The sequence below is a fragment of the Verticillium nonalfalfae genome (assembly GCF_003724135.2).
Source record: "Verticillium nonalfalfae strain VnAa140/NRRL 66861 chromosome Unknown scaffold_147, whole genome shotgun sequence".
NCBI lineage: Eukaryota > Fungi > Ascomycota > Sordariomycetes > Glomerellales > Plectosphaerellaceae > Verticillium > Verticillium nonalfalfae.
In genome coordinates this window covers 318-25,630 of record NW_021167372.1, presented here as the reverse complement: position 1 = coordinate 25,630, position 25,313 = coordinate 318, and the positions used below count along the sequence as shown (strand labels likewise).

The following is a 25,313-nucleotide window of genomic DNA, read 5'->3' as shown; positions in this document are numbered from 1 at the left end:
AGTAGACTTAGAAGAGTCGACTTAGAAAAGAAGGTCTCGATGGTGCTCAATGAGCCAAGACGCGATCACAATTTCGCACAACCTGCGTCGCTCGGGATCCATCCGACCCATCTCCTCCATTTCGTACTCCACGTCATCATCGCCGCCATCGTCCGTGCCAGAAGTTTCAGCAAGCAGCGCTCTCCATACAGCGTCTGCGTGAGGTTCTTCGCCCTTCCGCTTCTTGCTGACACGGCCGGCAACGACGCGAGCCATTCTCGCATGCGCCTGAAACTCACGCTTATGGTCACTCCACCTGGGTTTGTCCTTCTTCCGGCCCGTGAGGCCCGCGGACTTCTCCCTCTCCTCTTCCTCCGCCTTTTGCCTCTCCTTCTCGGCACGCGCGGCATCCTGCTCCTCTCTCTGCTTCGTAAACTGCCTCGTCTCGCAGCCTCTGCACCTGGACCCGAACCCGGCGGAGATGTAGGCGCCGCACTTTGGGCACTCGATGATGCAGCCGTCCTTGATGCAGCGCGCCTGGTCCATGCCGTGCTTCTTCTTCGGGCAATGGTGTAGCGTGCGCCCGCCGGGATTCTTGTCGTTGAGGTCGGCGATGGCGTGCGGGTTGATCATGGCCTGAATCTGACGGTTGGACATGCCTTCCTCTTGGAGCATCTGAACGCGCTCGTTGTAAGGAACGGATGTGTCGAGGGCTCGCTCGCGCAGGATCGCCTGGGCGGCCGTTTCGACCGTTTCGTCGGGGAGGGCATTGGTTATGGCGAGGAGCCGGTCTGTAGACTGGGGCTTGATCTTGATGCCGTGGCCTTTCGGCTTGCCGCGGGCCATGAATGCATTGAGAATAGCACTGGGATACATCTCGACGAGGCTCTCGTGGTTGTTGTTTTAACAAAGTGGTTCTATGTGGGTATATGTGAACGTAACTTGTGCTGACGGAGAAATTGACTCGGATCGAGACTGATATGCTGTCCGTTGGTTCCTTTGTCAGAGGATGCATCGCAGCTAAGAGTAAAGGAGTCTACGATGACACGACTGCTAGCCGAGAACAAAGGAGGATGGTAAAGGAGATCTTAGTCCGTAGAATGTAGTCCTTTCAGGGGCTGAGAACTCCTTCTTGGTGCACATTCGTCTGTAATACTCGATCTCATGCCCGTTGGTCGGCCTCTCTGCCCAAATGTGTTGACTCTCTAACTTTGCCGTTTTGCCGAGGTTTCTGCCAACTTAACCCAGTACGCGGAGAAGTCATTTACGGGGGAGTGCCAGAAATGGAAGGTCAGATTTAATCAACCAGTCTGTTCAGTCATGAAGTGGTGAAGCAAGGCCTTTGCACTGTTAGATCATGAGCCGAATGATAGTTGACAAGAGAATACGCACCTCTTGAGCGGTCATCCTGCTCGAGTCGAATCGAACCATGCTGGCGACTAAGTCACGGATGCTAGGGTCGATGTTCGGCAGGATGTCCTCCCAGGCCTTCCCCTCGATCGTTCTGTACATCTCAAAAGGCGGCGTCTTATATGTAGCGGCCTCTGGCCATGTCTCTTTCGTGGGCGTTCCGAGTGTTTTGAAGATGCTCAAGATCAAACCCAGTTGATTGCCATCCTCATGTGTTGGCCGTGACTCAAAAAGGGGTATGGGTGGATAGCGACAGGCTTCAGCAAGCATGGTGCCCGTGGCCCAAATGTCAACACCAGTTCCGTAAGACTTGTCGCCGAAGAGACACTCCGGAGCACGGTATGAGCCCGTGCCAATGTCGAGAATCTTGTTATCTGCGGGCTCAGATATGATCGACATGTTCGGGTGCCATGCGGTGCCAAAGTCAGAGAGCAGTGCTGGTCCCTCCGGATTCTGTAGGAGAATGGCCGCTGGTTTGATGTCGCGGTGAATGATGCCCTGTGCGTGTATGTCCCTTAAGGCGGTGAACACATCTGTGAAAATGCTCCGAATGCAGGTCGCCGGCAATAGTTTTTGTTCAAGCACATCGGCGAGAGTGAGTGGCATGTATGGAAAAACCAGAACGAAGCGCTGCTCGTGGTCTCGGAAAGTTTCGAGTAAGGGGATACATGGCCGTTTGAGAAGGGCGAGAATTTTGGCCTCGCGCTGTGGGTTGTGTGGCTCAATATTGCGCGTTTCGACAATCACCTTCAGGGCTCGATCTTTACATCGGAAAACCTCCGACGTCACGCCTTCTGCAACTGGCATGCAGTTCTCGTAAGGCCCGATGGCAATTCCTACCTCCGATAGATGGCCCTCGCCAGAGTCCGCAGCCTCGGCTAGCGGGGGTGAGACATCTCGAACCAAGCGGCACGCGTCTTCATACTGTTTCTGTGCTTCAAGACTGTTATTAACAGCAGGTTTTCTGCCGATGCAACGTACACAGAAGACCTTACCCGGCTGGCGCTATCCCTGAAAGCTTGGTTCTCGAGAGCAAAGGCCTCAGATTGTGCGGTCGCTGCAACCTTAGGATTTGCTCCCTCCAATGCGATTTTGCTGCCAACCAGTCAGGAAAGATGTTACATCTGGCGGCTTTGAGCCTGATTGAGGATCATTTGGCTTACATGCTTTGTATGTTCTCGAAGCGATCGCTCGCAGAGACAGCGGGCCGCCAGTCTGGCTCATCGGCCGCCATGCTTACGAAGAGCGTATTTCTGTACAGCACAAGTGAAGGTCGATTATGCAGCCCTCCGATGACCAAAGTTGCGTGATCGGGCCTCAGCGTTCAGCAAAAAGGCGTTTTGTGGAGGTGCAAGGTATTGAGAAGATGGTCAGATGGAGGGATCAGGGAGTGTCATCTCTTTCAGTGGCTTTGACACCGTGCATTGGCAGTTGCCAGTGGTTCAAGCACTGTACGGGTGGCGCTGTGGCTCAGAACAACACCATGTGAACCCGCATTTTAGGTGGATCTCAGCAATGGCGATGCCTTCACTCTGCCTTCATCTAAAGCTTCGTGCTCCGCATATCCCTCGTCCTGGAATGTTTGGCGACCTGATCCTAAAGCTCATTACGTCGTTGTTACCTACCATTCGCTTAAGTAGGCCAGCCGCCGAGCAGTCCATAGGTATACCTATGGATTCAGTGCCCATCGAGTCCTTTTCACTGGCTGTGGAGGAAAAAGATATATATCGCAGGAGGTAAACTCTCCGATTTGTGATTTGTGACCGATAACAATAAACCAGCCTCAAACGTCTCCCTCATTGTCCCCTCCTGGGTCCGGTCTCTTTTCTGGCTGGGTTCACCACCCGACCTAAGGCGGAGTCACCTAGTGGGTGTTTGATCTCCTGCGGTCCTCAATCTTTTCCTCGTCATAGTACTGAACTATAACTAGACTAACACAAAGAGGTTGCAAATGGCCCTTATCTTTGATAAGAGTGCGAAGATGGCCAGCAGCCGGAGAATGCAATAGTCAAAGTCGGTGCAAGAAACGAGACACAGATCAGTAGCACTGCTAACCCCTTGAGCTTCTATCCAATAGCACTTCGAAAGGCCGACTAAGCGCTGGGCCCCCATTGATAAAGATACGCTGCCGCCAGACTCCAATTCACACAAGTCCCTGCGATCTTCAATCCAGGACCGGGGAGCAAGCCCATGCAGCAAACCACCTAGCTTGTAATGATGCCCATCCTCGGATCGTCCTATACTCACCAACTTGGGGCCAATTTCCTGAAAGCGGCTAAAGTCGAACGACGGGCAAACAGCTCGACTGTTGGAAATCGGGCCGTTCGATTGCTTCATACGCACCACCAGATCAGAATCATGTCCTGTCGTCCTCCCCTGGCGACCAGGTCGGAAAACTTGTACGAGGAGCCATTAGAGTTCCCCGCTCCCTTCGCTCCCATGCATCCAGCAGTGCCGCCAGGTCTTGTATGGACGGGTTCTATGATAACCCAGCAGCAAGAGGGGCAATGCGCCGGTCGACCGGCCCGCGACAAGGATCCTCCCCGCGTCTTTTTCAAAGCCAAATATCCGACGCCGACGGAGGGAGGCCGATTAGGGAGCTGTCCGCGGCTCCCGACGTCAGTTGGCTTTTGTCGGCAGAGGTTCGCGCGACCTACATCATGGCGCATGTCGTGCCACTGATCCTCACCCCCCTGCTCCCGACGACTTGCTTTCCCCTCTCTGGGGGATGAGGGGAATCCATGTCGATCTGCAGGACCGACCAGAACAGATGGCGATGGACTGTGCCTGAGATCGACGAGCCATTCTCGGCCTGCCAATTCCGCCGCTACGCCACGACTTGCATGGACATGGTAGCATCCCGACGGGTTGCAATGCGCCGTGTGGGAAAATGGGGGTTTGGGAATGAAATAGATCCCGTCGCCCAGCTTGCACGGGGCAGCATTGAAGGGGATGTCGATCACATCGTCTGTCTGTTGACTTGCGATTCAAGACCATTGTGCAGAGCTTCGTAACAATGCTGCTGTCACGTCTCCAGATCTTGCCTTTGCTGGCCTCCACATGGCTCTCTGGAGTCAGTGCAGTTGCCGCGGATGCGGGCATTCAAAGCCTCCATGAGAGACAACAGAAGATTGTGAGTATAGTCGGAACGGGTCGTATGCCCCAAGAGACCGCTACATTCAGCTACCTGAACCTTCGCGCCTGCTTCAGCGTCGAGAATGTCTTGTGCTCAGCGTATCTGATACTTACTCTTTCACAGGTCACCTATGATGGCAACAGCGTCTTGATCAACGGCGAGAGGCTGATGCTCTTCAGCGCCGAGTTCCACGCTTTCAGGTATGGGCTTTGTGTCCTCTGCTGGGATCAGGATACACTGACAATAGATGAAGAATGCCAGTTCCCAGTCTGTGGCTTGACATCCTGCAGAAGATCAAGGCCATGGGCTACAACTGCGTTTCGTTCTACGTCAATTGGGGTCTCGTCGAGGCAAAGCCTGGCGAGGTCCGCGCTGAGGGCATCTTTTCTCTGGAGCCCCTCTTCGAGGCCGCCCAAAAAGCCGGCCTCTATCTCTTTGCCGTACGTTCAAGCTCGGGTGCGACTGCTGTATGAGGGCAACAGCTGACCTAACTCATGGCAGCGGCCCGGACCCTATGTCAACGCTGAAGTTACCGGCGGAGGCTTTCCTGGCTGGCTCCAGCGGGTTCAGGGAGCACTGAGGACGAGCGATGAGGCCTACCTGAAGGCGACCGACAAGTAAGCACAGTGTGCCGCTGCCAAGAGACGTTTCTGCGCAGTGACTGACCTGCACAGCTACACTGCAGAGATTGGCCGCATCATTGCTGATGCCCAAATCACCAACGGTGGCCCGGTGATCCTATTTCAGATGGAAAACGAATACATGTTCGCCGTCGAGCCCTACCCTTTCCCTGACTTCAACTACTGGAGCTATGTCGACAACCAGTTCCGCAGCGTGGGCGTCGTTGTTCCCTACGTCAACAATGAGGCATGGAAACTAGGCGGCGTCACGCCTACCACTCCTGCTAGCGTTGACATCTACGGTTTCGACTCCTACCCACTCGGGTTTGACTGCTGGAACCCGAACCAGTGGCCTGCTCAGGGCCTGCCTACGGACTGGCTTCAGCGTCATCGGGAAATATCCCCCAACACCCCGTTTACGATTGTCGAGGTACGTTATGGCCCAAGCGGCATCTGCAAAACGAAGACCCTAATACTAACGCCTCAAAGTTTCAAGGTGGTGGCTTCCAGCCTTGGGGCGGTGCTGGTTTCGAAAGCTGTGCTGGTCTGCTGAACCACGAATTCGAGCGTGTGCTCTTCAAGCATGCCTACGCTGCTGGAGCGACACTTTTCAACGTCTACATGGTATGCCATCACTGCTGAACCCAAGAATTACTCCTGACAGCCAATAGACCTGGGGCGGAACAAACTGGGGCAACCTTGGTCACTCTGACGGCTACACTTCTTATGACTACGGCGCTCAGATCACCGAGGAGCGTCTCGTCAACCGCGAGAAGTACAGCGAGTCAAAGCTGCAGGCGAACTTCTTCCACGTCTCGCCAGCTTATCTCGAGGCTGAACGCCACTTTGCCTCTCTCGACTGGACGGACAACGCTGCCATCACTGTCACTCCTGCGACGACGAACACCACAAAGTTCTACTTTGCCAGGTACGTTGGCATGTTACACTAGGTGCTCTCAATCAAAGCTGACCAGCCACCTTAGGCACACACAGTACAGCTCGCTGGAGACTGTGGCTTACAAGCTCACCGTGGACACTGTTGAATATGGAAATCTCACTGTTCCTCAGCTGAGTGAGAGCCTGTTTTTGACCAGGAGGGATTCCAAGATCCACGTCAGCGATTACGCCGTCGGTGACAAGACCCTCGTTTATTCTACCGCTGAAATCTTCACCTGGTAAGCTTTACAGTCTTCTCGACCATTTGCGAGCCCGTCTGACAATACGCAGGAAGCAATACAAGGACAAGACTGTCCTGGTTGTGTATGGCGGTCCTAATGAACACCACGAGCTGGCTGTCGAGGGCAAGGGGGATGCCGAAGTCATTGAAGGATCTGATGTTGAAACCGACCAGAAGGATGGCTACACGATCCTGAACTGGGAAGTCACGGAGGATCGCAAGGTCGTTCGCGTGCACAAAGACCTATACGTCTACATCTTGAGTTGGTTCTCCCAGTACCCCTCCCCCTCGACATTACTGACATGCAACAGACCGCAACGAGGCATACAACTACTGGGTTCCCCCGACCGAGGCTGATCTCGGAACCGCGGATGTCATCATCAAGGCTGGTTACCTCGTCCGTACCGTCTCGATTGACGGATCTTCGCTCAGCTTTGTTGGTGACGTCAACGCTACAACCCCTATTGAAGTCATCGGCGGCGCGCCCACCTCGTTGAAGGCTCTTGAGTTCAACGGAAAGGCTCTCGACTTTGAGCAAGATGACTCTGGTGTGGTGTCTGCCGTGATCGAGTTCAAGACACCCGATATCAAGCTTCCCTGCCTCAGTCGCCTGAAGTGGAAGTACCTCGACAGCCTGCCTGAGATTCAGTCCGACTACTCCGATGACGCTTGGCTGGACGCTGACAGAAACACCTTGAACATTGCCAACCCCCTGGACACCCCCAAGAGTTTGTATGGCGGCGACTATGGCTTCCACACTGGATCCCTTCTCTTCCGCGGACGCTTCACTGCCAACGGCGAGGAGGCCAGCAGCGGCAACGCTCTTGACCTGACCACGCAAGGCGGCAACGCGTATGGTACTTCAGTTTGGCTCAACGACCAGTTCATTGGTTCTTGGGTTGGAAACGCCATCGCCCCCGCTCACAACAGCACGTTTGATCTCCCCAAGCTCACTGAAGGCGAGGAGTACATCATCACCGTTGTTGTCGACCACATGGGCATGAACGGCAACTGGGTCGTTGCGGAAGAACAGCAGAAGAACCCCCGTGGTATCCTGAACTACGCCCTGTCTGGCCACAAGCAGTCTGACATCGCCTGGAAGATCACCGGCAACCTCGGCGGTGAAGACTATGCAGATGATGACAGGGGTCCGTTGAACGAGGGTGGCCTGTTTGCTGAACGTCAGGGCTACCACTGGCCTCAACCTCCTTCGGATAGCTGGGATGACAGCAAGGGTCCGACTGAAGGCATCAAGGAGCCCGGCATCGCTTTCTACTCCGCAACCTTTGATCTTGACCTCCCCACTGGATATGACATCCCGCTCTCGCTCACCTTTGGAAACACCACCGATGTTGCCTACCGCGCACAGCTCTTCGTCAATGGCTACCAGTTTGGCAAGTTTGTTCACCACGTGGGCCCTCAGACTCGTTTCCCTGTTCCCGAGGGTATCCTCAACTTCCAGGGCTCCAACCACCTCGCCATCTCGCTCTGGGCCATGGAGGATGGAGGCGCCAGGATTGAAGGTCTCAAGTGGGAGGTCGGCATGGTCAGTGCTACAGGTTTTGGACCCGTCGAGCCTGCACCTCAGCCGAAGTGGCGTGAGAGGAAGGGCGCATACTAAGCTGCTCGTAAAAGGACAGCCAATTGGAAAAATACACATGCTTGCAGATTCGAAGTAGATCCTAGCAGACATGGCTGTCTTCTGAAAACACATATCCAAGCTGTTCGTTTGCCATGTATGCCCCGCTGTGAGACTCCTCGGACTCGTAGACCTGCTCGGCGCGGGGTATCGCACTCGGAAGACCAGGTCCCAGCATTGACTGCCGGAGGAGGTCGGTCTATCCGCGACCTCATTTGCCCGCTTGTTGGATGTGCGTTCTTGGGGTCACATTCTTTCCCCAAGTAAGTTACTTGCATGCAGCATCCTAATTACCCGGCACCTTAGAATGAGGGGTATGGGCCACTACGCAAGCATGTGTTGCCGGTGAACGTCATTTGTCGATGAAATCTATATAATGTATTGTACCGAATTTCGCCAACACAAAGGACAGCGTGATGCTGAAGAAAGGCGCTGCCGGAACTATAAACTTGAGTTTTCACAATGAAGCTGTTCGAATATTTGGCTTCTGCCGTTTTGCTGCTGCCAAGTACGCTTGACCCTGGTGAATAGGGCGCTCGTTTCCACTAACAAGGATCAGCAATTGTTGATGGCCTCATTAATCCCATCCTCCCTGGATTCAACCCTGACCCGAGCATGATCAGGGTCAAGGATGATTACTTTCTCGTGACGTCGACTTTTGAGTATTTCCCTGGTGTACCTATTTACACCTCGAAGGATCTGTGAGTGCACGTCTGTCGTCCCTGAAATTCTATCACTCACATGAAACTAGTGTCAAGTGGGAGCAGATTGGGCATGCTCTGTCGAGACCGTCACAGTTGCCGCTCCGCGGTACAGCGCCCAGCGGTGGTGTGTTCGCCCCGACGATCAGATACCACGACGGAATTTACTACGTGACGACTACCATTTTTGATGTCATCAGCCCTCCTGATAATGTAAGTCTTGGTGTCTGATCATCCACACCAACTATGCCCTCTGCTCACGCTCCAGGTCACTCGCGTCCCACGATCCTTCTATGTCACTACGGACAACATCTGGGACCCCGATTCCTTCTCCGAACCAATCTATGTTGACCAATGGGGCTTCGACCCGGACCTCTTCTTCGACGACGATGGCAAGGTTTACTTTACGAGCACCTTCTCCGAGTTTGCCGACTACGGCAGCTTTGCGAACCATATTACGGAGATTGACATAAAGACGGGCAATTCCCTCTCCGAGTCCCGTGTTCTCCACACCACCACAGTCCCCGAAGACGTCGGCTACCCGCTGACCGAGGCAAGCCACCTCTACAAGATTAACGGCACCTACTACATGATCTCCGCCGACAGCGGCACGGAGGAGAACCACTCGGCCAACAACTACCGCGCGTCGTCTCTCGAAGGACCCTGGGAGGCGAACCCCAACAACCCTGTCCTCTGGAACGGCAGGGACCGGTCCCTGCCGGTCCTCGCGACGGGCCACGCCGACATTGTCGAGGGCACCGACGGCCGGTGGTGGGCCGTATTCCTCGCTACGCGGCCTCAGAACCCGCGCAATGCAACCGGCCGCCCCCAGCTCGGCCGCGAGACCTTCCTGTGCCCCGTGACGTGGGAGGACGGCTGGCCCGTGTTCAACGGTGGCGCGCCCATCACCGAGCACATGCCCGGCGTGCTGTATGACCTGCCGCGGCCGGCGAGGTGGCGCGATGACTTTGACGGCGGCCTCGCGGACGGCGCGTACTACCACCAGCGCACGCCGTACAAGGACTTCACAGACTTTGCATCGGTGCCCGGCAAGCTGCGCATCCGCGGCAACGTCTACGACCTGTCGCATCGGGAGACGCCGGCGGCGCTGTTCCGCAAGCAGGTCGACGTCAACACAACGTGGAGCACGGAGCTCAGCGCCTTCGAGCCGTCTTCGGTCCGACAGGAAGCCGGCGCGGCAGTGTACCTGAGCATTCACTACCACAACTCGATCGCCGTGACGCGGTGCGAGGACAGCGGGGCTCGGTGCATCGTCGTGCACACGCGGACGGGGCCGGACGCAACGCTCAATACGACGTACATTGAGGACGAGGGCGTCGCAGCAGGGAAGCCGGTCAAGCTCTTCATCGAGGCGCGGGATGTTGGGTACCGGCTGGGGTATGCGACGGGATGCGGACGGCCGCGGTGGGTGGCGAGCGTCGAGAACCGGTGGCTGCAGGCCTTCGTCAGCGGCTGGCAGAACTTTGTTGGCACACATTTCGCCATCTACGTCACGGGGACCAAGTTGCCCATTCTCAACCCGGCAGTAAGTCGTGCTCGCAGGATAAGTCGCGGTCAGCTTAGGAGGGTGTTTACTGACTTGTGCCAGGACTTCGAGTATGTGCAGACAGAGTTGATCTCGTCAAATCTGACCAGAAAGGATTGAGGGCTGGATAGCGTACTTCAAGACCGACCGGAGGCACAATGTTGCATCACGGCTGTCCCGATAAGTGTTTTTGCGAGTATCAATAGCTGTATGTGAGGTCGAGTCCAAAGTCATTCCATAAAACGTCGCCTAACCTACTTAAACGCCACTGCTGTCCAAAGCATTAAAGAGTCTCTGCCGTCAGACATTGACGTCGCCGTCTGACAGGGGTCTCCTTCCGGTGATGAAGCGATAGCAAGTGATGAGCCTCAAATCCTTACTTCGAAACTCCCTCTTGACGCCCTCCATCAAGACGCCTGCCTGGTCCTGTGAATAGTTCCAAACCCGCGTGAACAGCGCTGGCGTATGCGAGTCGACCGACATTTGCATGTGCGTGAGCTCGTATCGTCCTAGTTCTTTCAGGGCTGGATCCTTGGCCCAGGGTCCGATGGGGATGCGATATACGACTTCTTTGACGTCCTCGAACCCAGCATCTTGCATCCATTGTTTGTGGAAACGCGCAATGTTGATGGGCTTGCCAAACATGTGGGACGCCTTGTCAAGCTTCTCAACCCATTCAGTTGTCCACGGAGCGCGGGCCATGCTGTCGTCGTCGCTGAAAACCCAGGCATCGTATTCTTGCATCTCGACGTACCCGCCAGGAACTAGATGCTCGCGCACGTTGCTGTAAAAGCGTGCCCAGTCACCAGAGGTGCCCGACAAGGCACGGCCGTGGATGTAATCGAATCGCTCGTCGGGGCCATAGGTCCAGGCATCTTCGTAGTCATCGACGTGGAACTTACAGTTTGGCGGCACCCAATCAGGCTGGATCGGAGATAAATCGACGCCGTAGACGTGGGCGTGTGGGAATTCATCGGCCATGTCAATAGCCCAGATGCCGGTACCGCAGCCGAGATCGAGAATGCGGAGGGATCCGTCGGCTGGCGGATCCTCGGCTTCTGCTGGTGGCGAGGGCAGAGGCGCCGTGTACAGGCTGCCGCGAAGTAGGAGGCGCCATATGTGATGTTGCAGGTCGAGACGCTCCTGCTCTTGGTCGTCGTTGGGCAGTACGTATTGGCCCTCGCGATAGGCGTGGTATCGCCGACCGTTCTCGTACTGGTAGTGATAGATAGAAGAGGATACAGAGCCAGTGTAGTTTGTCGCACTGTCTGAGCCGTACGTCGAATCGTTGTCGTTGTCGTCGGGGCCATAGGCGTCCTGAAGCTGTTAGGCGAATTTGTGGGGGGTTTTGATGGGAAGTCTGCCATGGTCTTACATCAACCTGTAATGGCTCCGGTACGTCTTCGTCGTCGACGGGATTGAGAATATGTTGCAGTGAATGGGCGGCCCTTGGCGAAGCGCTCTTGGGAGAAGATGCCTTGGGCGAGGAAGCCTTCGAAGAGGACGCCTTGGGTGAAGACGCCTTGTGCAACGCGGCTTCGGCATCCCCAGGCGGCGGTTCCAGCGGTGTGGTAGCGAGCGAGGGCAGTGCCGCAGGGGGTGGTGTGGGGGAGGACATGGCTCGAGCACAGCACAGGGCTGCTCTAGGTCGGTCGCAGTGTGTCGATCTCTGAGGTCGAGTCTCTCTCTGTTGGGGCCGAGAGAAGGACCAAGAGCAATTGTGCGACGATGGAACTGATTGTCAAGAACAGAGAGGTATGGTGCGCAGAGTCAGACAAAACGAGGCTAAGAAAGGTTATGGAGGAGAGGGTCCGGACGAAGAGTGTGGACCTTCGGACCTGCGGTCACGAGAACGAGAGTGGCCATTCAAACGCACTCAAGGCCTGTCTGTCTTCAGGAAGGAGCATGAGCTAAGGGACGGCTTCAGCGGCAGGTGAAGGGCGAGATGGATGCTGCAATTCTCACAAAGGGAAGTGGATTCGTACGTTTTCCCCGTTTGGGGAAGGAGCACAGGCCGGGCGTTGCAGCGCCACTTGCACCTGCTGCAGGACAGGCCATTCTTGCCTTGCCCACTGTACCAAGTCGATGGGCCGATCCACGTGCCTAGTGCCTAGTGCCTAGTGCAGTGACTAGAGCAGGCGGAATCGACCGCTTCACGAACAAGACGGAAGGTGAGATGCGCGTCCAAGGGGCATATCTCGATCGTGCCTTCTTTGCTACTTGTGCCTAGGAAGGTGGGTGATGTGCAGTCAGGTTAGCTGATAAGTAGGTACTTTGAGGTCAAATACCCAGGTCAGCGATCGGTAGGCAAAGCAAAGCAAAGCACTTTCTCTGCCTCGTTCAACAGAACCGATCTGCGATCATGAGCCCCTGAGATCTTCGTCATCGCCTACGTAGATACACTCAATAGCTACCCCCGACAGATCTAGGTTCCCTAATCTGCTCCGGTGCCAAGGCCGAGCTGTCCCTGCTTTTGACCCTGAGCAAAGCTGATCAAATCAACCTCTTTCACGCCCCTGCACACAGTTGCGGGCACGGATCACGCACAACACAGTGTGTCAGGACCCCGGCACGGGCCAGCACCGGGCACCAGGCTCGGGGCTCCCGGCATCTGTGGGGGTGTCACACCTCCAGGAACTCGGTGGCGAACGGTCATTCTTCCCCTGCGCGCCCAAATCCCTGGTGCGAGGCGAATCACAATCAAGTTTGACAAGATCGAGGCCACTTGGTAGCCTGAGAGGCATTGCAACTGGCCAAACCACAAAAGCAGACACTGCGCTCCAGTTCCTTTTGACGCATCGGGTCACGTGCGCACACGTGACCTGCCAGCACAGAGCTATGACTCGTCTTAGGTAATCAAACAAAAATTGGACGCGATACCGGAGTAGACGCCGACGACTCCTCTGTCAGTGACTGTACTCTCGACCTCAGCAATTACGAACGCAGTCAGCACATCATGGCATCTGGAAAGGCACCTGCAGAAAACATGCTTTGGGGCGGCCGCTTCACAGGTTGGTTTTTGCGTGCCGGGAGTTCGATTGCCATGTGCTGACCCCAGAATGACAGGCGGCCTCGATCCCCTCATGCTCCAGTACAATGCGAGTATTCAATACGACAAGCTCCTGTTCAAGGAAGACATCCTCGGCAGTATTGCGTTTGCTCGCGCAAACGCCAAGTCTGGCATCATTTCTAAGGACGAATTCACTGAAATCGAGCGAGGCCTCCGGGAGGTTCAGAAGGAGTGGGAGGCTGATGCCTTTGTTATCATGCCCAACGATGAAGATATCCATACCGCCAATGAGCGCCGGCTTGGTGAGATTATTGGCAAGGACATCGCCGGCAAGCTACACACGGGTCGCAGTCGCAATGAGCAGGTTGCCTGCGACATGCGTCTGTGGCTTCGCAACCAGATCGAGGAAATTGAGGGCCACCTGATTGCCTTGATTGAGGTGATTGCCGCCCGCGCTGAGGCCGAGAAGTAAGTCTGATGAGTACCCGCCCAATCTAGCAGTCCTCCTAACCTTGCTAGCGGCGTTCTCATGCCTGGATATACGCATCTCCAGCGTGCCATGCCTGTCCTGTGGTCGCAGCATCTGTTGTCATTCGGCTTCTACTTCGCGAACGATCTGGAGCGGCTGCGCGAGACTTCAAAGCGTGTCAACAGGAGCCCGCTTGGTTGTGGTGCTCTTGCTGGCAATGGCTTCAACATTGACCGCGATATGATGGCCGAGGAGCTGGGCTTCGCAGACATTCTATGGAACTCCATGAATGCTGTTAGCGACCGAGATTTTGTCACTGAATTCCTGCAGTGGGGCAGTATGTTCATGCAACATATTTCTCGATGGGCTGAGGATCTTATTCTGTATTCCTCTTCCGAGTTCGGCTTTGTTTCCATTGCCGATGCTTATTCGACTGGAAGTTCTTTGATGCCGAACAAGAAGAACCCAGATGGCTTGGAACTCTTGCGAGGAAAGGCCGGCCGAGCATTTGGCCACATGGCTGGCCTCATGATGACCCAGAAGGGCCTGCCCAGCACATATCAAAAGGACTTGCAGGAAAGCTGGGAACCCATGCTGGATCATGTGAAGACTATCTCTGATAGCCTTCAGATTGCACAGGGTATCCTCTCCACTCTGACGATCAGGCCAGAGCGGATGAAGGCTGCCCTGGATCCGTTCATGCTGGCCACTGATCTTGCTGATTATCTCGTGCGAAAGGGTGTTCCCTTCCGTGAGACGCACCACATCTCTGGGCGATGTGTCGCCACGAGCGAGAAGCTCGGTATTCCGATGAACGAGCTCTCGCTGGAGCAACTTCAGGCTATTGATAGCCGATTTGGGGAGGACGTTGCGCAGACATTTGACTACGAGCGAAGCGTCGAGATGAGGTCGGTCAAGGGTGGTACTAGTCGGTCAAGCGTTCTGGAGCAGATCAAGGTTCTTAAGGCCACACTGGCGTAGAGAGGTTCGACAGCCGAAAGACTCTAATGAATGACAAATTTCTTCGGAAGTTGAAAATCGAAACGATCGTTAGGCGATGGCTCCGGTAGTAGCCTGGTCGGAAAGACTGGGCGGTTGAGGTCGTTCTGGTGATTCTGATGATTCTGATGATTCTGATGGTTCTGATGATTCTGATGATTCTGATGATTCGAGGTGATGTTCACCGAGCAAGCGTGGTCAAAGCCCGACCAAGAGCAGCTCTGCTTCCTTCGCTGGCCTGAGCTACCCGTTGCCTAGTTTTCGTGCTAGACTATTTGCAGATCCCGACCTTACCATGCTTGCCCAAGGTCGGTAGGTACCTGCGCCATCCAACCACCTGGATTCCAACCGGGATTCCAACCAGGATTTGCGTTCTGCTTCAGCGGGGCCCGATCCCAGTGTACGGTACCGTTCTGGGCCTCGTGGGAACAGGGGTCGGTCCTCCTTCTAGCCAGCCCTTTCCCCTCCATCCCCTCCATCCTATCCACCCCCCTCAGCTGCCAACTCCCCAAAGTCTCAGCTCTTTGGCAAACCTCAGCATCGCATTTTGGTGTCAGGCACGTGAATTGACGCCGCTGAACGAGAAAGGACACCAGACGAACTAACCAACGGGATCTCACGCGCACTTACTCCAAACCACGAATCGCCCACCATGGCTACCACTGACGGCACCTCCCGTCTGATCGCCGTCGTCGGTGCCACAGGCAACCAGGGCGGCTCCGTTGCCCGCCGCTTTCTTGCTGCCAACTTCCGCGTCCGCGCCATCACCCGTAACCCCTCTTCGCCTGCTGCCCTCGCCCTCGCCAAGGAGGGCGCCGAGGTCGTGGCGGCCGACCTCGACGACCCCGTTGCTCTCGCCGCCGCTCTTCAAGGCGCCAACCTCATCTTCTCCGTCACCAACTACTGGGAGCCGTTCTTTCGCCCAGACTGCCGCGCCGCCGCCGAGAAGCAGGGCATTACCTGCCGCCGCTTCGCCTACGATGTCGAAGTGCGCCAGGGGAAGAACATTGCCGACGCGGCCGCCAAGACTGTCGACACGCTGGTTGAGAATAGCTTCCTCGTCTCGACGCTGAGCCACGCGGGTCGTTGCAGTCAGGGCAAGTACAAAGACCTGTACCATTTCGATTCCAAGGCCGACGTCTTCCCCTCCTACGTCGACGAAAAGTACCCGGCGTTGGCGGCCAAGATGTCGTGCATCCACACGGGCTTCTTCTACACGAGCCATCGCATCCTGCCCAACTCATACTTTGGCAAGGTAGGCAGACCTCCGACCTCAGTCATTTCAGTCATTGATTTGCCATTTTTCGTGCGTGCTAATCTTTTCTGCAGCGCCCCGATGGCACGTTCCAAATGTCCTTCACCACGGCGCCCGACCGTATGGTCCCTCACTTTGACCCGGTTGCCGACATGGGGTCCTTCACCTTTGCCGTGTCTCAGATGCCGCCTGGCAAGGCCTACATGGCTGAGGGAACCACGTGCAGCTGGACCGAGTGGATCCAATCTTGGGGGAAACTGACTGGTCAACCCGTCGCTTACAACCAGGTCACGTTTGATGAAATGGTGGCTGCTACAGGAGAAGAGGCTACCGGCATCGAGGTTGCATTGATGTTCGAATACACCACCGATCCCGGCTATGATGGCGGCATGGATCTGTTGCGGGCGGAGGATATTAGAAAGGTAAGTTCTGTAGGCGAGGTGAAGTGTTCTCATGGACGTGTACTGACTGACATGAGCAGACTGGCATCGATTGTCCGATGACAAGTCTTGAAGAATGGATTAAGAACCAGGACTGGACCGATATCATTAACAAATGATCTTCATCGACAATGCCATGATGAGATACGAAGCAAACTAGATGATAACAAGAGTAGATGTTCCTTCAAACAATCAATGACCTAGGATCTCTCCCTCACTCAGCACCTGCAGCAACATCTGGCCGAGACGTTTTGCAGAATCCGCTGCCCAGTTGTCTTCAATAGCAGCATAAACTATTGGCATGCAAGTACAAAGACCTGATCTCATCTACGTACCTACGCAGAAAGGTATACGGGGTCCCCATGCTCCTCATGAGCGGAACAAAGAATAGAAAAGCTGCTTAACAACAACGCTACATAGTACACGACACACAGCGACCGACAATAGCTTTGTGTTTCGTGCTACATGGTTTCGATCTCTTTGTCATGACTTGAGCCACTTCCTTTCAACATCTCCTGCCCTCGAGGTTTAGGCCAATGGCTTCTGATGACCACTGAATACTTCTTACAAGGAAATACGATTGAGCAGCACTAAGGCACCCGGACCTACTGTCTGGTCTGCACTTTTTTTTTTTTTTTTAAAAAAAAAACTCGCTAAGATGGACGAACATGGTCCGCTTGACAACGTCGTTGATGAACCTATCAACTGACCTGAACTCATACACTACCTCGTGTGCATTGGTCCTCCACGGTCTTGGCCCGTGTACTACTTCCTTGGCAACAAAGTTATGGTCTCACAGAATCATTGATTCTACAAGCTAGAGCTGCCCCTGAACTACGGCATTGCTCAAGCTTCAGCTCGAAAGGATCGCTTGACATGAGACACGCCTACACAGTACTCAATGTCAAGCCAGTGGGTCATTCTTCTTCCCGGACAAAGTTGCCCGCAAACGCATTCTGCGGATCCAGAAGCATTGATTCCACTTAGCGAATCGACGTCTGCTGCACATTCGCGCCTCGGAGGGATCAACCAACAGCATAAATATGCTTCATTGGAGCCACCCGTAGTTTCTTGCCTCTCTTCCTTTATCATTCCATGTTCGACTCTTTCCACCTACTCATCACAATTATCACTCACTCTCCAGCCATGGCAAGCAACCTTAACCAAAGCAGCTGGTCTGCCTTCGACAACCGGGCTCAATACCTCGAGCGCCCCGTGCAGTACCCCCAGTACCCTCCCCAAGAACCTCTTCAGCCCATCATCAACGGTATCGGTCCGCAGAACCGCTCTTTCCACCCGTCTGGTATGAGCCCGCAGCATCATTTCCAAGGCTGTCAGGTCTTTCAAGTGCAGGGCAACATGACGCTCCCTTCGATGCCTTCTCTTCTGCCAGCACGCATGATCCAGTCCTCCGCTGGAGGCATGCCTCCTGTACATCACTCTTCTGCCGAGGCTGGACCTCGGCGCTTTGAACCCGAAGCCCATGTCCCTAGTACTATGCCGCCCATTCAGCGCTCCGATGACGTGCGCCTTCGGAATGGGGACGCTCTGCAAGTGCAGCCCGAGCCTCAAGCAAAGGATCAGCCTGCTGATGATGGGCCACAGCCTGCCCAGCATGTCTGGGATGAGAACCCCTGTCAGCCTAGACGCGGCAGTATTACTGGTGATCTTACTCACTCTTCTCCTGGACCTGTGAACAGTGCCGGCCTCCCAATCCTTTCGCCATGGCAACAGGCCGAAATTGACGAGTATCTTGGAGTGATCGGGTACTATGGAAACCCGATGTATCCTGCCCTTCCAAGCAACTTCAAGCCTCGGGTGAGCAACACGAACACAGTCTTGAAGAACTCTGTCGGCAATTCTCCGCCAGAGCCAGAGCCCCTAATTCAATACAGCACACCGGCTGATATCAAGTTGATGCGTTCCTCGCCAAGTCACTCCGTTCGACCCATAGCCTTGCGACGCGGCTCCAAGCAACCCGCAAAGGTGACGGTTGACACCGAGAAGGACTATTGGCTCCCTGACGTTTGTGACGCAACGGTGAAGCGGTGCACCAGCGACGATGATGTATACGACGCAACTCCTAAGGCGGTTCTTCGCCATGCCGCCACTTCCAAGATATCGCCTACGATTCATGCTTCTGCGAACCCCAAGGGCACGGTCTCGAAGCAAAACAGCATCCTGGAAAAGTCTGTCGGGCAGCCTCAGAAGGAACACCATCCTCGCAGCATCGAAGACATCTTCGCCAGAGCTCGCAACTCGCAAAACGAAGTGTGGGCAGCCATGTTCCGTCGCGCAGGCCCTTCCGCTGACGTGGATGGTGCTGCGCCTGCAGAAACCAGAAAGTCAAGTGACTTATTGATGCAACCCATCTTGAATGCGGAACAGAACATTGCCCGAGGCGCCGTGCGCGATGCTGCTGCAAAGGCCAGTGTGCTTGAACCTAACGCCACGGCTAACCAGCATATGTCAATGCCCGAAAAGAATGGCGAACCTGCCAACGCGTCTGGCACCCCTTTCCCTGGGCCCGTTGTGTTCCCGAGTAGAGAGAGTCTCAACCGTCTCTTTGCGGCCCCCAAGACTCCCCCCGAACTCAAGCCAAGCGGCATGTCGAATGCCCTACTTCGTCAGTACATTCTCGGCACCCAGGCCCGCGACCTGGCAGCCACTAAAGAGATCGCCGCCCTGACTGAGATTCTCAAGACATCGGAGAATGCTCTTCGCGCCGCCCATGTTGAGCATGCTGCTGCGCTTGCTCAGAAGCAGGCTCAGTTTGATGCCTACACGCGCCAGCTAGATCAGACTCTCTTCGGCGTCGACGGCCGCAGCGAAGACGCGCTCACGGCGCAGTTGGTCCGGTCGCTTCTCAGTGCCCTCAAAGAGAACGCCCAGCTCGGCGGCCGTGTCCCGGACCCTTGTGCTGCTGGCGACGGCGCAGAGACCAGCCGCACGCAACTCCTCATCGAGCAGCTCACCAAACAGCTGCGACTTGCCAACCGTGAGCTCAGCGTCTCAAACGACCGGTACGAGCTCCTCAAGCAGCGCTTCGATGACCAGGCTGCGGAAGCGGAGAAGAGGATGACAGAATTCGAGGAGTTTCAGGAGAGCCGGTTTTCCTCCTTCGTAGAGCGGTCGGCTGACTTTTTCAAGGAGAAGCGCCAGGTGATCGAAGAGACACAAAGGCAGCTCAAAGAAGAGCGCCACGCGTTCGAAGATGTCATGGCGGCTCTCCAGCGCGAGCGCGGGGCGCACGAGGACGCCCGCCTCCAGACCAACATGGCCGAGGTTGCGCGTCTCGCTGCTGTTGCAGAAACTGATGAGGTCAAGGCGCGGTGCGTCAAGGCCGAGACTCGAGCTGCCAAGTGCCGCAAGGACTACGACGACAAGTGCGTCGAGAAGAAGGAGATCTCCTGGGACCTGGAGACTGCCAAGGATGACTTGCGCGCCCACCACGAAGAGGCCGGGCGCATGGTCTGTCAGTTCGAAGCCGAGTTGGCCTCGACGCGGGCGGCGCTGGCCGGCGCCCGGAAGGAGCTCAAGATGGCGCACGGGAACATCCGGCAGCAAAAGGTGGAGGAAGCGGAGCTGCACCGCATCTCTCTGACTGGGCTTACCAAGAAGGATGCTCTCGTCGAAGAGCTAGCTGAAAATGTTATCGACTCCGACGACGACCCTAGCGATATGCCGGATGGGCTCAAACTCCTCCAAAAACGGCTGCGCGAAGTCGACTCTAAATTGCCGCACACCTGCTACCCTCCAGCTGAGCTTGCCGCATACAACTTTGTCAGGGCGAGTTCGTTGAAGGACCGGAACGCAAGTGATGCAGATTCCGAGTGGTCGCCAACCATTGGCCAAGTTAAGCACGTGAGCCCTCTCATATCTCTAGTTGACTCGGAGGACACGAAGCAACTGATTTAGGCTGGACAGGAATGGGGTTGTAGCAGGTTGCCGGCGTGGGATCGTTTCGGATAGATTTGTTTTGGGTGCGAGATTGCCACTGGAGTTATCATAAGTAGACAAGATCGGAATAGACTTCTGAAGCAGTCAGACAATTTTGGGAAGAACAAATCATGAATCTGCGAATTGGGTCGAGAGTGTCTGGTTCCGTGACTGAATGGCATTGCCGCCAAAATCTGTGCTCCCCCAATCCACGGTACTCGCTAACACCTGGGTATCTTCAAAAGGTCGCCGTACGCGAATGGAGCCATGTGCACCTTTAAAAACTCTCCTCCTGACTCTGCCTCACGCACACGCGCACCTTTTTCCTGAACTCCTTGGTGTCCTCTCGCAGCAACCTGCCGGCCTCGACATTGGCGGGCGACTCGGTATTCGGGCTATGGAACAGACTCAGGACGCTGACGAGGATGCTCTCGGGGCTGCGGACGGAGCTCCACCTCTCTGATGCCTCCTCGTACGCGAACTCATCCTCGCCTGGCGGGTGCAGGATCGAGATGCACAGCTTGCCGTCGGGGTAGATGTTGGGGTGGAAGGGGATCGGGTTCTGGAACGTCATGGAGGGCGGCATGTCGGGGAAGTTTGGCGGGAAGGTGAGACGGGCGCGGAAGAAGCCGCCTGGCAGTATTCATCAGCTTTGCGTATCGCCATGCGTTGGGGTTCTGGGCTTTGTACTGACCACCATAGTACTTGCAATCGTCATTGATCATGAGCATGACCTCCCACTCGAAGACATTGCTATTGACGAGACCGACGGAGACGCCAGGAAGGTCCTTCGCGGCCTGGCCTTTGGTCATATCTTTGTAGTAACGGGCGAGGAGGAGGGAGGATCCTGAGGGAGAGGCCATGATGGGTGATTGAAGGCGCTCTTGAGAGCGGACAAGGAGAGGAGGGAGAGGCTGGACGCGGGGTAGAGAAACCAGTCGATGCAGAGACGGACGCAAGAGCCGCAGACGAATTGGCCGAGAGGATGTGGCTGGCGAACGACGCTGCGAGTATATGCGTGCAAAGGTCCCGGCGTTTGCAACAATCGTTTGTCGTGTCGCGGTCAAGGCCAATGTCGATCAGCTGGTCATGGTGGGGGTTGCAACTGGTCTGGTCTGGTCAAGCAGCAGACCGACCCACAGCGTTCTTGGTCGTTGCCGATGGCGGGGTCCGATCTTCACCGACTGTTTGACCGACTCGGTGAGTATGACCAGGTTCGACTCGACTGTCCAGTTCGGTGTTGTCGCAATGGTTGTGCCATTGCACCGGGCCGCTCTGCCACCTTGAGAGAGTTGCAACGAATAGGTGCAATTTGACCTCGTTGTTCATTTCTAGGGTATCATTTAGCCTCGCCATGGGCAACACGCGACTCACTTCTTCGACGTCCCAAACCCGGCAAAGCCCATGGCAGCCATCATGTCGTCCTCCTCATGCTCGCCCTCAATCCTCACATCGTCCCCATACTCTGTTTTCACCTTCTCCGCTTCTTCCCTCTCCTTCCGCCTCCTTTCGTCGGCCTCCTTCCTCTTGCGCCTCTTCTCTTCGGCCTCCCTCTCGTCCTCTGCCCGCCGCAGCTCCAACCGCTCGTGCAGACCTGTTGCCTGCTGCTTGACAAGCTCCTCCTTCTGATCCCACCAGTATTGGATCCTCGCCTTGACTTCCTCGGGCGACGCCCTCTCGACCTCCATCTTCTGCCCCGTCGCCGCCAGGTGCTGCGGCGTGTTCATGTGCTCGACAAACTGTTTGTTGTCTTTGAACGTCAGGTCGCACGCCTCGCAGTAGAAACCCGCGCTCCTCCCCCTCTTGCCGACGCCTGCGCCTGCCGCCACGAGCTGCGTCTTGCCCACCTGCGACGAGAGGTCGAGCCCCGACTGCCGCGCCGTCGTCATCGTCTCGTTGCCCGTCAGCGGCTTGTAGTACTTTTTGCCGGCGAGCTTGGCCTCGTAGCGCGCTTTCGCCTCCTCGCGTTCCTCCGCCTCGCGCGCCTTGGCCTTGGCGGCGTATTCATCGAGGTCCCAGGTCTTGCGAAAGTCCGTGTCGCCGGCCGGCGCGCCATAGGCGCTGCCCTTCTTGTCGGCCATGGTGATGGTGTTTTTCGAGACGGGAGATGACTCGGTTCGCGCGTGTTTGATGAGGGTTTTGGCGGACTCGCAGGGTGGGTGGCGGATCTTGTCTTGGTATTTGCTTGACGGTGTGAATGGTGGTGATGTAAAAGTCGAGCTCCGACTACCTACCTTTGTTGCAAGTGGAAGCTTGCTCCATCAAAAGCAGAATGTTGACAGGGATGCGACACCTGATATGGGTGCTAGGTCCTTGCTACTGCCCCCACTGGGCCGATGAATCCGATAAGCTCTTACTTTTCCTTCCTACATATATCGCGGGGTGGGCAACACAAGGCACCCGTGCAGCGCGTGCAAGAAATACATTTATTAACCAAGCCAATGATCGCAGCCTCTCGCTGTGATCTTCTCAAAGATGATAAATGCTCTGGACAACAGTCATTGCAGGAGGACATCGAAGGATTGCGCCACAACGAACCATGTCCCAATGAAAGCTCGGTGTCCTACCCCCCCTGCTCGCCAGCTGTCTGCAACCCCCGCCCCGTCTTCGTCCGAGGGGGTCTGCTGAACTGAGAGATCACAATTGTAACAACCACCACGCCATGCCGCCGCCCTGAAGCACTTTGCACATCATTGGCCGCCTGAAGCGCTGTGCCGCAAGGATGCTTGTTGAATATGGCGAGGATGGTCTACTTAAAGTCGTGTCACAACCACTTTGCACATGCCCGCGGGAGCAGCCAAGCTTTCACCGTCAGCATTACCACTGCCGTTGGGCACACAACGCAACGACCAGCAACGGAGTCTTGATACGCGAATCTCCCACTTCAACTAGCCCAGAGCAAGCGACTGTATGGCGACGCCACTAGTCCCACTTCCCAAATTCAGCGGCATCCCCGTTCTTGACGGGTTCAAGACCACGAATTATGTCGAAACACTCGAGGCACTTCCCAGGATTCAGGGTCTCCATGCCATTCGCTTGCTGACCGTTCTCCCCGGTGCCTTCGCCGACGAGTTGCAATGCACGTTGGAGCGGTACTTTATAGACAGGTCCGGCGAGTTTGAGACTCTTTCATACACGTGGAAGGGTGCAAGCTTCACCCAACCGCTGGTGGTGAATGACGACCGGTTCCTCGTGACGTCTAATGTCGAAATTGCGCTGAAGCATCTGAGATACCCTGATAGGGCGAGAACTGTCTGGATCGATTCCATCTGTATCGACCAGCGGAATGTCATTGAGAAGAATGCACAGGTCAGGTTGATGGGGAACATCTACAAACAAGGCACACGGGTTGTCGCTTGGATCGGCATGGAGAACGAGGAGGAGGACGGCATCGGCACACAGGCTCTCGATGTCGCCGGTGCCTTTGCCCTGGCTCTGGAGATCGGCAAGGAGGGGTCGGCCAAGTACCCGGACATCATCAAGCGGCACTCCGAGTACGCACTCTTCTCGTTGACGAAACTCAGTGACCGGTCCTACTTTCGTCGCCAGTGGGTCATCCAGGAGATATCTCTTTCTCGAGAGATCACCGTCAAGTGTGCCACCCACGAGATTGACTGGAACTCGCTCTCCGAGGCGGCCGAGGGGATGCGGTGTTTTGGACAAGACCCGCGAGCGAACCTCTTGTTCGGCGGGACCCGTCGGATCTGGGACCTCTTTGGCATCCGTGCCATGGAGTTTTGCCGTGAAAAGTCGGTTGCCGGCGACTTTTCCAACGATTTGCTCGAACTCTTGCAGACCACCAGGGGCCGAGAAGCCACTGATCCCCGCGATATGGTGTACTCGCTCATGGGCATTTGCGGCAAGGACAGCATGCCCGTCGATGTCGACTACCGCAAACATGTCGTGCGACTGTACAAGGAAATCGCCAAAGACTCCATATTGCAATCCCTGAACCTCAACTTTCTCCGCATGTGCGATCACTGGAGCAGGGACGAAGGTCTCCCGTCCTGGACGGTCAACTGGACACACATTTGGGCCGGACAGTGGATGAACCGCTCCCTCGACTTTCTTCCCCGGCCCCCTGCTAAAGCGCGTCTCGATCCCAACTCTGACGATCTCGCCTTCTCCGATGATCTTAACCTTCTGACAATCAAAGGCCACCTTGTTGATGTCATCGTCCTCTGTCAGGAACACACGGACATGCCGAAGAACCCTAAAGATTCCATCGGCGACGACGAGATCTACGAGGTGCTCAAGGGCGTCTTTGCGAAGGCCGAGAATCTCTGCGTGAGCCTGATGCGCCCTGGTCAAACGCCCGAAGAGCGTCGACGCGAATTCATCGAGTCGTTCTTTTGGTGCTTCACGGGCGGCGCCAAGACGGATTTCACCAAGGGTGACCTCGCAGACTTGCATGACAAGATCATGGCTGGACATGTGCCCGAGGAGGACCGGAAGTTTTGGAACAAGTATACGCTGAAGCTTGTGAGGTTCCTTGCCGATGCGCGCCTCTTCGTCACGAGGGGGGCAGTCATCGGGTATGCAGAGAGGGTGTGCGATGCTCGGCCGGGGGATCTTTTGATTTCGTTCAAGGGTTGCACAGCCGAGTCAGTGCTCATCAACAGGGCGGTCGGCGACAAGTTCGAGTTGATCAGCGGGTGTTTCTTGCATTTCACTCCAGAGGAATCGAAGGCGCATCAGAAGACGGTAGACGATGTCAATGATGGCACCTTCAAGACGGAGAAGTACACCTTGCTCTGATCTTTTGGTTATGGAGGTAATAGATTGTCTTCTTGTCGGTATCGTGGGGAAGTGTGTAAGGCAAGCTTGGGATGCTGAATCAGGAATCGCAAATACTCCGTGAAAGAGTTGACGCTGAAATGATTGTTCGTCCCTCAGGTGCTTAGATGGAGACAGCAAATCGACCAGGTAGACAGCTACCTGGCTTGCCTGGTAGGTAAGGTGACTTAGGTACCTACTTACCTAGGTACCTACC

At 55.6% G+C, this 25,313-nt stretch overlaps 11 protein-coding genes across 11 annotated transcripts; 6 read left to right on the top strand and 5 right to left on the bottom strand.

The window, feature by feature from the left end:
- Window positions 1-21: 21 nt before the first annotated feature.
- On the bottom strand, window positions 22-855 carry D7B24_002048 (uncharacterized protein; the record flags this gene model as incomplete). Its single annotated transcript, XM_028636264.1, has 1 exon — window positions 22-855. The coding sequence occupies one exon, from the start codon at window positions 853-855 to the stop codon at window positions 22-24; it is 834 nt and encodes a 277-aa protein (XP_028491451.1).
- Window positions 856-1,329: 474 nt separating this feature from the next.
- Window positions 1,330-2,623, bottom strand: D7B24_002047 (uncharacterized protein; the record flags this gene model as incomplete). Its single annotated transcript, XM_028636263.1, has 3 exons — window positions 1,330-2,319; window positions 2,385-2,484; window positions 2,553-2,623. The coding sequence occupies 3 exons, from the start codon at window positions 2,621-2,623 to the stop codon at window positions 1,330-1,332; spliced, it is 1,161 nt and encodes a 386-aa protein (XP_028491450.1).
- A 1,782-nt stretch (window positions 2,624-4,405) lies between these two features.
- On the top strand, window positions 4,406-7,943 carry D7B24_002046 (uncharacterized protein; the record flags this gene model as incomplete). Its single annotated transcript, XM_028636262.1, has 10 exons — window positions 4,406-4,522; window positions 4,649-4,725; window positions 4,779-4,965; window positions 5,027-5,142; window positions 5,200-5,575; window positions 5,635-5,769; window positions 5,817-6,073; window positions 6,129-6,320; window positions 6,373-6,584; window positions 6,634-7,943. 10 exons carry the CDS (start codon window positions 4,406-4,408, stop codon window positions 7,941-7,943), a joined length of 2,979 nt encoding a protein of 992 aa, XP_028491449.1.
- A 480-nt stretch (window positions 7,944-8,423) lies between these two features.
- D7B24_002045 (uncharacterized protein) lies at window positions 8,424-10,328 on the top strand (the record flags this gene model as incomplete). The annotated part of the gene is made up of 5 exons (XM_028636261.1): window positions 8,424-8,469; window positions 8,521-8,662; window positions 8,713-8,875; window positions 8,931-10,208; window positions 10,272-10,328. 5 exons carry the CDS (start codon window positions 8,424-8,426, stop codon window positions 10,326-10,328), a joined length of 1,686 nt encoding a protein of 561 aa, XP_028491448.1.
- Window positions 10,329-10,508: 180 nt separating this feature from the next.
- On the bottom strand, window positions 10,509-11,826 carry D7B24_002044 (uncharacterized protein; the record flags this gene model as incomplete). The annotated part of the gene is made up of 2 exons (XM_028636260.1): window positions 10,509-11,525; window positions 11,584-11,826. The coding sequence occupies 2 exons, from the start codon at window positions 11,824-11,826 to the stop codon at window positions 10,509-10,511; spliced, it is 1,260 nt and encodes a 419-aa protein (XP_028491447.1).
- A 1,338-nt stretch (window positions 11,827-13,164) lies between these two features.
- D7B24_002043 (uncharacterized protein) lies at window positions 13,165-14,668 on the top strand (the record flags this gene model as incomplete). Its single annotated transcript, XM_028636259.1, has 3 exons — window positions 13,165-13,219; window positions 13,275-13,686; window positions 13,738-14,668. The coding sequence occupies 3 exons, from the start codon at window positions 13,165-13,167 to the stop codon at window positions 14,666-14,668; spliced, it is 1,398 nt and encodes a 465-aa protein (XP_028491446.1).
- Window positions 14,669-15,338: 670 nt separating this feature from the next.
- D7B24_002042 (uncharacterized protein) lies at window positions 15,339-16,500 on the top strand (the record flags this gene model as incomplete). The annotated part of the gene is made up of 3 exons (XM_028636258.1): window positions 15,339-15,941; window positions 16,016-16,363; window positions 16,423-16,500. 3 exons carry the CDS (start codon window positions 15,339-15,341, stop codon window positions 16,498-16,500), a joined length of 1,029 nt encoding a protein of 342 aa, XP_028491445.1.
- A 1,027-nt stretch (window positions 16,501-17,527) lies between these two features.
- D7B24_002041 (uncharacterized protein) lies at window positions 17,528-20,299 on the top strand (the record flags this gene model as incomplete). The annotated part of the gene is made up of 1 exon (XM_028636257.1): window positions 17,528-20,299. The coding sequence occupies one exon, from the start codon at window positions 17,528-17,530 to the stop codon at window positions 20,297-20,299; it is 2,772 nt and encodes a 923-aa protein (XP_028491444.1).
- Window positions 20,300-20,597: 298 nt separating this feature from the next.
- D7B24_002040 (uncharacterized protein) lies at window positions 20,598-21,183 on the bottom strand (the record flags this gene model as incomplete). Its single annotated transcript, XM_028636256.1, has 2 exons — window positions 20,598-20,953; window positions 21,015-21,183. The coding sequence occupies 2 exons, from the start codon at window positions 21,181-21,183 to the stop codon at window positions 20,598-20,600; spliced, it is 525 nt and encodes a 174-aa protein (XP_028491443.1).
- A 507-nt stretch (window positions 21,184-21,690) lies between these two features.
- Window positions 21,691-22,401, bottom strand: D7B24_002039 (uncharacterized protein; the record flags this gene model as incomplete). Its single annotated transcript, XM_028636255.1, has 1 exon — window positions 21,691-22,401. One exon carries the CDS (start codon window positions 22,399-22,401, stop codon window positions 21,691-21,693), a length of 711 nt encoding a protein of 236 aa, XP_028491442.1.
- Window positions 22,402-22,867: 466 nt separating this feature from the next.
- Window positions 22,868-25,078, top strand: D7B24_002038 (uncharacterized protein; the record flags this gene model as incomplete). Its single annotated transcript, XM_028636254.1, has 2 exons — window positions 22,868-22,939; window positions 23,213-25,078. The coding sequence occupies 2 exons, from the start codon at window positions 22,868-22,870 to the stop codon at window positions 25,076-25,078; spliced, it is 1,938 nt and encodes a 645-aa protein (XP_028491441.1).
- Window positions 25,079-25,313: the final 235 nt, after the last annotated feature.